This window comes from Podarcis liolepis (assembly GCF_965112155.1).
Source record: "Podarcis liolepis genome assembly, chromosome: 11".
Lineage (NCBI taxonomy): Eukaryota > Metazoa > Chordata > Lepidosauria > Squamata > Lacertidae > Podarcis > Podarcis liolepis.
Window position 1 is genome coordinate 3,827,617 of NC_139565.1, and position 12,327 is coordinate 3,839,943.

General features: G+C 45.2%; 1 protein-coding gene across 3 annotated transcripts in view; it reads left to right on the forward strand.

Annotated features, from left to right (window-relative positions):
- The first annotated feature begins 1,807 nt into the window (after positions 1 to 1,807).
- VPS13A (vacuolar protein sorting 13 homolog A) overlaps positions 1,808 to 12,327 on the forward strand; it is a 152,658-nt gene continuing 142,138 nt past the window's right edge. For all 3 annotated transcript variants that reach the window (XM_083464715.1, XM_083464716.1, XM_083464717.1), the window contains exons 1-2: positions 1,808 to 5,881; positions 9,740 to 9,783. In XM_083464715.1, the coding sequence (XP_083320841.1) occupies positions 5,782 to 5,881; positions 9,740 to 9,783 (144 nt within the window). In that variant the 5' untranslated portion in view covers positions 1,808 to 5,781. The remainder of the gene's footprint in view (positions 5,882 to 9,739; positions 9,784 to 12,327) is intronic.

The following is a 12,327-nucleotide window of genomic DNA, read 5'->3' on the forward strand; positions in this document are numbered from 1 at the left end:
GGTTAGAGCTCAATGCCGACCCTACCAAGTGGCGGTAGCGATGGCGAAGAAGACTCTCTTCACCGCCTCTATTGCATCTGCAGAAAACAGCAGCAGGAGACTTTTTCAGGTGGTTCGCAATTTAGCAGAACCACCTGCTTCATCAGGGCCCAGTAAGGGCCACATTATCTCCTGCAATGATTTTGCAGAGTTTTTTTGCAGATAAAGTTGCTCAGATTAGGGAAGAGGTAGACTCCACAGTGGGGGCATTGCCGGGGCGGGAGAGTGCTAGAGTCCTGTCTAGTCAAGTTGTGTGGGATCAATTCCAATCTGTTACCTCTGAGGATGTGGACAGGCTACTTGGACCAGTGAAACCAACCATCTGTCTCCTTGATCCTTGCCCATCCTGGCTTATAAAAGCTAGCCAGGAAGGTCTGGGTGATGGGCTTCGCAGGGTGGTGAATGCTTCTCTTTGTGAGGGAGCTTTCCCAGACCTGCTAAAAGAGGCGGTTATCAAAGCACATCTTAAAAAACCATCTTTAGATGCAGCCAATATGACCAACTATTGCCCAGTCTCAAATCTTCCATTCTTGGGCAAGGTGATTGAGCGAGTAGTTTCTGAACAACTCCAGGCACGCCTGGAAGAAGTGAACCATTTGGATCCCTTCCAGTCTGGATTTAGGCTTCATCATGGGACTGAAACCGCCTTGCTCGCACTGGCCGATGATCTCCGGTGGGCTAGGAACAAAGGTGAGAGATGTTTCCTAGGTCTGCTGGATCTCTCAGCGGCTTTTGACCCCACTGACCATAACATCCTTCTGGACCGTCTAGAGGGGCTGGGAGCACTGTTATACAGTGGTTCTGCCCCTTCCTCCTGGGCCGTGTTCAGAAAGTGGTGGTGGTGGGGATGAGTGTTCAGACCCCTGGGCTCTCACTTGTGGGGTGCCTCAGTGTTCTGTCCTCTCCCCCATGATTTTCGACATCTACATGCAGCCGCTGGGAGAGATCATCAGGAGCTTTGGGCTGGGTGTTATCAGTATGTGGATGATACCCAGATCTACCTCTCTTTCAAATCAGAACCAGTGAAGGCGGTGAAGATCCTGTGTGAGTGCCTGGAGGATGGATGGGGGTTAATGGATTGAGGTTGAATCCTGGCAAGACAGAAGTACTGTTTTGGGGGGACAAGAGGCGGGCAGGTGTGGAGGACTCCCTGGTCCTGAATGGGGTAACTGTGCCCCTGAAGAACCAGGTGCGCAGCCTGGGAGTCATTTTGGACTCGCAGCTGTCCATGGAGGCGCAGGTCAAGTCTGTGTCCAGGGCAGCTGTTTATCAGCTCCATCTGGTACACAGGCTGAGACCCTACCTGCCCGTAGACTGTCTCGCCAGAGTGGTGCATGCTCTAGTTATCTCCCGCCTGGACTACTGAATGCGCTCTACGTGGGGCTACCTTTGAAGGTGACCCGGAAACTACAACTAATCCAGGATGCGGCAGCTAGACTGGTGACTGGGAGTGGCCGCTGAGACCACATAACACCGGTCTTGAAAGCCCTACATTGGCTCCCAGTACGTTTCTAAGCACAATTCAAAGTGTTGGTGCTGACCTTTAAAGCCCTAAATAGCCTTGGTCCAGCATACCTGAAGGAGCGTCTCCACCCCCATCATTCTGCCCAGACACTGAGGTCCAGTGCTGAGGACCTTCTGGTGGTTCCCTTGCTGCGAGAAGCCAAGTTACAGGGAACCAGGCAGAGGGCCTTCTTGGTAGTGGCACCCGCCCTGTGGAATGCCCTCCCACCAGATGTCAAAGAGAAAAACAACTACCAGACTTTTAGAAGACATCTGAAGGCAGCCCTGTTTAGGGAAGCTTTTAATGTTTAATAGACTATTGTATTTTAATATTTTGTTGGAAGCTGCCCAGAGTGGCTGGTGAAACCCAGCCAGATGGGTGGGATATTAATAATAATAATAATAATTTTCTTGGCAGGGGACTAATAAAGTCTTTCAACAAAAGGGTATTGTTGTATTACAAAAACACTTAAGAAACAAATTTCAGCAAGCTGCAGAGCAACCATACTGAAAGATCATCTATTAGAAATATGCTTACCCCAAATTCTGAACTCTGAAGAATTTCCGTTCCTAAAAACAATCTACCTGTATATGTTACGCTGTCAAAAGAACTGGTATTTTGCCTCCTAGTTCTAGATCTATGTACTAAGAGTGAAAATCAATCTCCCGATCATCTCAGAGCATTTTAAATAAATTTAAAATAAATTAGATCGTAAAACTTCGACTGTAATTTTAAAATCAATGCTCAGTACTTCATTGACTTGTTAATGGGGTGTATCTTTTACTTTGGAAATGTTACGCTGATAAGATGCACCTTAGGTGTCTTAATGATTTTGGCAGAATGCCTTTCTTTATGGACAGCATGGGAAAGCTTCAATCAAGTTTCACTGGGGCAGTGGTTTGGGTGTTTTAATTCTAAAATGGAAGCACTTTCAAACAAAAGAAATTTTAATTGGTGGTGGGATAGAGAGCGGCAAGCGTTGAGGCTCACCGGGCTGCCTCTTTGACGGAGATGCGTGGAGCACCATGCGTTTTGTGCATAAAGGCTGCTCACCTCTTACGTTCGCTTGGGGCGGCTCACATGTGCATTGCCATTGAAATGGTGTGCATGTGCCGTGTCTTGTGACTGATTATGTGGGGAGGGGTCAGGTGCATAGCGTGGAGGAGCCAGGGGGCCCATGGCCCCAGGCTGATTTCTGAGGGGGCGCAACCAGGCACCCCGCTACAGACTTCATCATTAAGGCCAGAGCCGTGGAGACACAAGCCAAGCTGTGCCTGGGCCAAGCCTTTGGGGCTGATGCAACAGGCTCCATTCACCTTCCGCTCCCCCCCCCACCAGCGTGCATGTGCCCGCCCCAGGTGCTGGCAACCCACACTACACTTATGGGCAAGACTTACCTGCCCCTAATACTTTATTCAAGTTGGCACCCCTGCCTCTGGGCAAGGAGGGAGGACAGTTCTCTTGCATTGCCAATGGCCCTCAATTGTTTCTTAATGGCCCTAGTTTGGCCAGGTTGTTTTGCATAGGCCAGCCCAGGAATTCCTCTGCAACACATCCCAAATAAACAAAATCCTACCATTTATTCATTTCTAGGGTTTGGGGGTGGGTCTCCCCCCAAAGCTATAACAATATTATGTGCCTTAAAAACACATCTAAATTCAATAAAAGGTAAAGGTAAAGGGACCCCTGACCATTAGGTCCAGTCGTGGACAACTCTGGGGTTGCGGTGCTCACATCACTTTATTGGCCAAGGGAGCCAGTGGCCAGCATGACTAAGCCGCTTCTGGAGAACCAGAGCAGCACACAGAAACGCTGTTTACCTTCCCGCTGGGGCGGTACCTATTTATCTACTTGCACTTTGACGTGCTTTTGAACTGCTAGGTGGGCAGGAGCAGGGACCGAGCAATGGGAGCTCACCCTGTTGCAGGGATTCGAACCGCCGACCTTCTGATCAGCAAGTCCTAGGCTCTGTGGTTTAACCCACAGCGCCACCCGCGTCCCTCTCTAAATTCAATATTAATGTATAATTAATATTAACTGTATAACTTAGCCTATCTTATATGTTTACTTTTTAGTGCACTATATATTCTGTTTCGGTTAGCCATAGGGTAGGGACATAGTAATAAACAGGCAACTGGTTTGTTTCACACAAAGCACTAAGTCATGGTTTATTAAACCATAGTTTGAGTGTTCAAATTGCCCGTAAGTTTAACTATGATTGTTTACTACAAACAAACCACTATATGAAACCGTGTGGGACAAGTTATGGTTAACGTGGGATAAGTGTGGGACAAGTTATGGTTAACGTGTGATTTGTTAAACAACAAATGACTTAACATTAGACGTGAATCAGCGTGTTTACCTGAAATCTTGCTTAGCCCCCACTCTCATTTCTGAGATTTCACTAAGCACTGTCTTTATATTTTTAAGCCTATATTTACAGTCTTCTGTAGAGAAACACAATTTAAAGGGAAAGTGGGGTGGATGGGTGTCAGGGCAGGTTGATGCAGAATTTCATACCCAATAGTAATTGGTGAACCACGCCATAGTCCTGAATATTATAAGTATATACGGTAAAAATGGGCCTGGTCTAGTTGGAGGGAAACAATTTGAATTCTAATAATGGAATTTGAGGCTAATTCTCTGTTGCATGTTCTTCCTGACCCTGCCAGATCTCTGAAAAGTATTCTTCATAGATTTTTTAAAAGTTAAAGAACAGTTGTATAACCATGCTAATAAAATAAAATTTAAATCGAATCAATTATCAAACCATGTTGGGCAGCACTTGCATCTGAATGTAAACCTCATCTCTGGCAGCTATACAAATAAACACTTCAAGGAACACACTGCAGTTTAATGGTACGTATTGTTCCTGCCATTAGCAAAATAATATACTGTATTCTGATGGTCTATGTGTGTGTTTTGAATGCAGCTATTTATGGACATAGGAACTTTTAGCTATGCCGACCCAAAGGACATGTTGAATTTTTAAACTTTCAAATTCCAAAAATGATGGGTTGCGACATGACTTGGGAATTGAAAAGATATTTTGGATATAAATATAATTTAGTTTTGCTTGGTAAGTTAAATTGTGTAAAATTGCATTGAAATAATTAAAAATGATTGCCAAGTACTTGCAGTTATGTTATAATTACTTAGCATTACCTGACATTTTCAGAAGATAAAATTTATTTGGTTTTCTGAAAGCAGTTTATGTACTTCTTCATCAAATGTAGACTTACCATGTTAAATGGTGTCCAGGTGGAGGTCTATCTGTCTATCACAATGGGTCTAGCCAAGAGGGGGCATCCACAGATATTATTGAAAAGCATTTAATCAACTGAGGTTCTGCCACTCTCCTCCCCTGTAACGCCTTCCTTTTCGGAAAAAATGCTCAACAACTTTGGCTGACCCCCCATGTCTGTCATGCATGATCTAGTTGAGATCCCTGCATTGCAGGGGGTTGGACTAGATGACCGGGTTCCCTTCCAGCTCTACAATTCTATATAAATACTTTCTTTTTTAAAAATACATAGAAACGTGTGAATAACACCCAGAGGGCTTTAGAAATCTTGACGTGACATCGACGCCCCCGGGAATTAAAGGGCTGTGCAGCAGACGGCAACCCTCTCGGCGCATTTTGCACTCCCCTGGCTTGAGGCGCCTGCTCCGCCTTAACCCCTTCGCGGGTCCCGCGGATCTTTAGGGCTGCTTCGGGCGGGGGAGCTGCGCTGGGGCGCCGGTGGGCTTCCTCGCCACTCCCTGGGGGCAGAATTACGTCGACACGCGGCCCCCCGTTAACGTGAGGAAAGACAAGGCACCCGCGGAGGGCGGCCCTGGGGGGCTCCAGGGGGGCGGGCGGAGGGGGCAGTTTAACCGACGCCACAGTCTCGCGCGACGCAGAACGCCGCCCGCCTGACGGAAAGGGGGCGGGAGCCCGCGCGTGCGCGCGCGCCGCCGCCGCCCGCCTATCTTTGGCGCTGCCTCGCTGGGCGAAGGGAGAGGCGGGAAGAGAGCGAGCGAGCGCTTCCCTCATGGCCGGCCCTCGGTAGCGCCCCAGCGTCCCGGTGCGCCTGCGCGGCAGGGCAGGGCCAGTCTGGCTCCACAGCGCGCTGAGGCGGCGGAGACCTGTGTCCGGCGGGCGGGCGGGCGAGCCCGAGAAGGGGCCGGCGGGGGCTCCTGCGCCTCCCTTGGCGTCCTGAAGGCGGAGCGGGGCTCGCCGGGAGCCGCTGCCCAGGATGGTGTTCGAGTCGGTGGTGGTGGACGTTCTGAACCGCTTCCTGGGCGACTATGTGGTGAACCTGGACAGCTCCCAGCTCTCGCTCGGCATCTGGGGAGGTGAGTGAGGGGCGAGGCCGCCCTTGCCTGACCCCTCGCCCTCCAAGGCAGCGGCGGCAGCGCTGCTCCTCCTCCCGAGGCCGCCCGGGGGCGCCTCTCGGCCGGTGCTGCTGCTGCTGCTGCTGCGTGAGGGAGCCCAGGGCGGCCGTCCTCGCTGTGGCTGCCTGACGAGTCCCACAGGCGGCTGGCGTTCCCTCTCCGGGCCCGCCCGTCTGGCCGGCGCTCCGGAGCCGCGCCAGGCCCTGTCACGTGCCTTCGCGCGCCTCGCCCTCCCCGCCTCGCCGGCCGCAGCTCTTGCTCCCGGGTCGGAAGTTTGGGTGGCCGCACCGGGCGGGTGGGGCAGGAGCACGTTATGGGCCAGCGCCTTGCTCCTTTCCACGCCCTGCCCAGCTCGGCTGGGTCGAGTTCTGGAGTTGGGGTGGAGCGGAAGCAAACAAAAACCCACCCAGCGTAGCTGCTTTTGCCGTTGGCACTGCACGTTTTTTCTGTGTATATCTGACCGCTCACTTCGTGGAAGCAAAGCATTCGATGTATTTTTGAGCCACAGCTGTTAAAAAAAGTTTCACTTGCATCCATCTGCCCTAATCTCTCTGCAGTTTATTTCATATCCATCCTTTTTGCTTTTAAAGGAACTCAGAGTGGCATTCATAAAGTTCCCAGGCAGCATTCCACCCTGATCATATAAAGAACTGCTTAGTTTGCTTTCTTTTTAAAAGTGGAATACTGTATATAGAAATTAGTGTGTATTTTGTGTATTTGTATGATCATTCTGCATCATTGTGGTTCCTCATTTTGTGACACTAACCTCTCGGCATTTTTGACGAGGCAGCTGCCATGCTTCTTCACTGCATTATTGAAAACAAGTAATAAGTGCTTTTAAAAACTGTATCAACTACATTTGCCACAAATGAGTGACTGTTTTTTAATGGGGCCATTGCTTTACTAAACTTTTTGTAGAAAGAAAAAGAAACACTGAAGGCTACTTTTACAGATTACCACTTTAGCAGGTAGATCCTGCAGGTCTGTAATGTGTATGTATATTTAAAAAGCTGATGTGACTCTATATATTGGCATCATAATAATAATAATAATAATAATAATAATAATAATAATAATAATAATAATAATAATAATAATAGCATACATTGCATACAATGAGCAGATGGCTCTCAGCCACATGTATCCATTGTGTACATCTCATGTAAAAGGGAACACATGGTTGCTTCAGATGTTGCAGGTCTGTAATGTATATTGGCTTTGAATGCAGTAGAAGGAGTTATGTACAAAATGTGGACAAACAGGTTTTCCATCTTGTCAGTGTATTGGCATGGTTCGTTTCAAACAAGCAGCACAAAATTTGGTCTAATCTAAGAGGAGGCAAATTCTGGCAGCTGCACTCGTGTGAAATAGGGTCAGATGTAAACCTAAATCAGAATGGTTACTCGGCAAGACTTGTCTTGAGGTATTAGTGCCCGGATCTTCAGTATATAGCTTGCAACTAAGCCAGATGAATCTTGAAAGCTGTGTGTAAAAGTGCTTGTATTTAAAAGTATCTTTAAAGTGTTGAGTGAAAATAACTGTTGGGAACCGAAAAAAGATAAACAGTTAAAGTAGACAGCTTTGTCTGAACTCTGTAGTTAACAAGAGGACATGCTGTGCCTATGTATAGTAAAGGAAATTCATTTTTTCCTAGATTTAATGTAATGCCTCTTAAACCTTATGTGATATTAACAGTAAAATTAGAAAGTTTGCTTGACAAGAGTTAATCTGTACCTTCAGTTATGGAATTGGCAGAATTGGCACTATTATAGGTGCCATGTAATACTCATTATGTGTAAGAACCTAATCGTCTAGTATGGAACTCTATTGATATAAAGCAGGTGCCTTCAATACAGTGGTGCCCCGCTAAACGAAAAACGCGCAAGACGAAAGGGCTTTCCGACATTTTTCTGCTTCGCAAGACGTTTTTTTCTATGGGGCTTACTCGCAAAACGAATTTTTTTCCGTGGTCTCCCTTTTTTTTTTTTTGCCTTTTCTGAAAGGCGCTAAGCTCCTTATCTCTAAATTGCCGCTTATCCGTTAATCCCCTAAGCGCTAAAAGCCGCTAAAAGCCCTAAAAGCCGCTTATCAGCTGTTTTACCGCTTATCAGCTGATCGGCTGATAGCGGAGCTCCGCAAGACGAAAATCCCTGCAAGACGAAGGCTCCCGCAGAACGGATTATTTTCGTCTTGCGGGGCACCACTGTATATTCTTTTCAGTGCCTGCTAAAAACATTCTTGTTTAGTCAAGGCTATCCAGATATGCTTAGAAAAGCTGATGTGAATTTTAATCTGCTTTAGTATTTTAACTTCTTGTCTGTTTTAATTCATTGTATTTCCCCCTGATTTTATGGTGTTACCTTTTTGTAAACCGCTTTCAGGTTTACCACAACCAAGTGTATACAACCAAGTGTATACATAAGTAACAGTTACAAGGCGGTTCAGTTTGGTTAGCACATTTAATTGGCATAGGATCTGGGCTCATAATTTAAGAGGTAGAGGAGTAAACAAGAAACTGGCCTCAGTTGCACATGCTCTGGTTATATTCTAGACTAGGCTACCAGAATGTTCTTTGTGTAGGACTTCCTTTAATAACAGTTCAGAAACTTCAGCTGGTGTAAAATTCAGCCACTAGAAATCTTGTGCAGACTACTTGGTTTGATCAAAATTGAACTAGTTATCTATTTGGTTCCAGGTTTAGATTAAAGTGCTGGTGTTGACCTTTAATGTTCTGAATGGCTTGAGACAAGTTCTTAGGTCCAAAGATCAGCCTGAGAGGCCGTGCAGTCTGGGCTACCATTAAAGTTGATCAGGTTTGCAATATTAGGGCCCTTTTAATAGTGACCCCACACCTGTGGATTTTTCTTCTTTGAGAATTGCACATAGCCTCACATTTGCAGTCTTTAACTGGAACTCATCCTGATGATGTGGACAAGGTCTTGCAATAATGCAGCAAACCATCTGTTCCCTCATCCCTTGTCTGTCATTGCTGTCTATAGTTTCTGAGGGAGTATGACTGGGTGGATCCATGGAATAGTAAATACATCTTTGTGGGAAGGAGAGATCCTGGCTATCTTTAAAGAGGCATTGACTTGACACATCCTGAGAAAGCTTACCCTGGACCCATTGGCTTGTGACAACTACCACCTGGTTTCAAATACCCACTTTCTGGGGAAGGTGATTAAGAGGGTTGTGACACAAGGGTAACCAAATACTCTTGGATGAAACTGATTATCTTGACCCATTCCAGTTGGGGTTCAGGCCTGGCTATGGGACTGAAATAGCCTTGTTCCCCCTGACCTTAACAAGAGGACAGCGGGAATGTGACCATATTATTCTTACTAGATCTTTCAGTGGCTTTTGATACCACTGACCATGGTATCCTTTTGAACTGGCTATGTGAGATGGATATTGGGGGTTGTTGTTTTATAGTGGTTCTGATCCTATCTCCAGAGTCAGTTTCAGAGCATAGTGTTAGGTGATTAACTCTCAGTCCTCCAGCAGTTGTGCTGTGTGATGCTGCAGGGTATCATCTATATGAAGATTTTGGTAGCACCATTTGGAGCTTTGGGGTGAGGTGTCATCACTACCTTTCTAATACCCAGCTCTGTGTCTTTGTAACATCCAAATCAGGGAGAGGCCGTGTAAAACCTGATGCCTGGTCAAGGGCAAGTTAACTGACATTGAATCCTGGGAAGATGGATGTTATGTGGTAGCCAGTTCCTAACTTGGGGTAATTTGTCAGTTGCCTGCTATAAAAGAGATTCATGTGTTTAAGTAGTTTGCTAATTACAATTATATATATATATTTCATAACAGGAGCTGTAGCACTTAAGAATCTTGAAATAAAAGAAAATGCACTGGTAAGTTCAGAGCAAACAAAACTTTCAACTATGTGCTGTTGTCAAGTGTTAACTTTGTAGTAGGCATGGGGAACCAGTGGTCCTCCAGATGTTGTTGGATTCCAACTCCCATCATCACCAGCAAGTATGGCCAATGACCAGTGATTATTGTGGTCCAAGAGCGTATGGAGGACTACAGATCCCCTGTCCCTGTTCTTTAGTAAATGAACCAGTACAGTACAAACTGTGTTGCCATTGGACAAGTAATGTATGCATGTAATTCAAAATCTATTGAGCTTGCTGCCCTTTCTAAATCTTTTCTATTTCCTGACCTACTGTCTTAGCACCGGACGTGTGTTGCAGAGGGAAATGTAAGGTTTTAAGTCTATGCACATTTACTTGAGAAACTTAGCTTGGTGAGGCTTAGCTCTGGGTAAACCTACAAAAGATTGAATATATTTATATCCGTTTACATCATTAGGCCTTAGTACAAGTAATTGAACATAAATTCTCACAATTTTAAAGCTAGCAAAAACACTGGGGTAGTTTGAGACTCAGTCATAATTAGAATAAATCCATAAAATCCATGGAGCTAATATTAGTCATGACTAAGTCCCACTGATTTCAGTGGGTCTACTCAATGCATAACTAAGTCCTGAGCCAACCTGCTCTATAGGACATAATATATAAAGCAATACAGATAAAACATGAGACCCAATAATCAATGTAAAATACAGCCAGAATTTTAAATTAAAAATGAAACATCTTTGAACAGATTTCACATGTATTTAAACAAATCTGGGCCACTCTTTTGCAGCAGCAAAAAGCCAAATGTATATTTTAAACATTTTCCATGTTTAAACTCAAAGGATAATCATGCATATGGTTTAGTAAATTCTTTTTACTAAATACATTAAATATATAATGTAAGGTAGTCTTTCTGTAGGGTCATCAACAGAGTGGTCTCTTATTATAGCTTACAGAAAACATTTTGTATCTGCAATTCCAAACTGAAAACACAAAAACTTTTCTTAAATTAGCACATCAAAGTTCAATCAAATAAGCATGTAATATGAAATTTAATATTTGCAAAAAGGGACAAAGATCTTTATTTCACAATGCTTGCTAAATTTTGATGAATGTGAGTCATCATTCCTAATATTAGCCTAAGATGGCTGACTACCAGTTTGGAAGCCTTCTCCTGCAGTGTGGAGAAAAAGGATTCATGCCACAAGACGTACAGGACCCCAGCATTGTGACCCTCTATTAAAAAAAGTGACCGCCATTATTGTATCAGCTATAATACAATCTCCCTGCTGAGTACTGTGGGGAAAGCCTTGCCTATGTATGGTAGTTCTCAACAGATTACCGTCACTAGCTGACAAGATCTATCCAGAGTAAAAATGCAGCTTTAGAGTTCAGCAGTCAACAGTTAACATGATTTTCTCACTTCGCCAGCTGCAGGAGAAGTGTCGAGAGCAGAGATGCCCCCTGTGCATCGCCTTCATAGACCTGACAAAGGCCTTTCACCTTGTCAGTTGAAAATGACTTCACACTGCTGAACAAGATAAGATGCCCACCTCACAATATGATTGTGTCCTTCCACAAGAACATGCACAGCACCATCCAGTATGAGGGTTCCTTATCAGACTCCTTCCCTATAAAGAAGTGGCGTGAAACAGGGCTGTGTCCTCGCGCCAACTCTCTTTGGCATATTCTTTCCCCTGTTGCTCTCCTATGCCTTCATGGAGTGATGGGTTCTTATCTGGGAGATATTGTTTGTAGATGATGCAGCTTTGACAGTGAACTCTGAGGAAGCTCTACAGAGACGCATCAACTGTTTTGCCCAAACCTCCATGGAGTTTGGCCTCACCACCAGCAATAAAACTGGATTCCTACAGATTCCAGATAGCACCCACCTGGAACTGTTGCTGTTGCTCTTGGGGAGATTGCCAGAAGAAAATGGAATGGTTCTCCCATAACACATGGGGAAAACCATATTTTTCTCTATGCAGTCATCCTGACAGTAATGTAACATCATAGGAATATAGAAAGCTGCCTTATACTGTCAGACCATCTAACTCAGTATTGTCTACACTGATTGACAGTTCCAGTTCCAGATACTAGTGAAGTAAACTGGGACCTTTGTCATGCAAAACAGATTCTGTACCCCAGAACTACAACCTTCCTTGTGAAAGTTCATAAGTTTCCATTGCCAAGGATGAATCAAAATGAAACTACTTGTTTCTGTAAATGAAATGGCAATACAGTATATATGAAATAAACATTTGCACAACTGTGCAGAAATTCAGTCAGGGACATGCTTGCAGCATGCAGCTGTATGAAAAAGGCTGAGTAGGGAACCCATGGATATCTGGGTGGTGCGGACTACAAATCACATCATCCCACACTACTAACCATTCTGGCTGGGGCTGATGAGAAAGTCCAACAATATCTGCGGGGCCACAGGTTTGCCAGCTCTGATCTATGGAGTCTAAAGTGGACACTGGCATTATAAAGGGGAACAGAACAAGAAATCTCTGACTTCCTAACGCTTCACAGAGT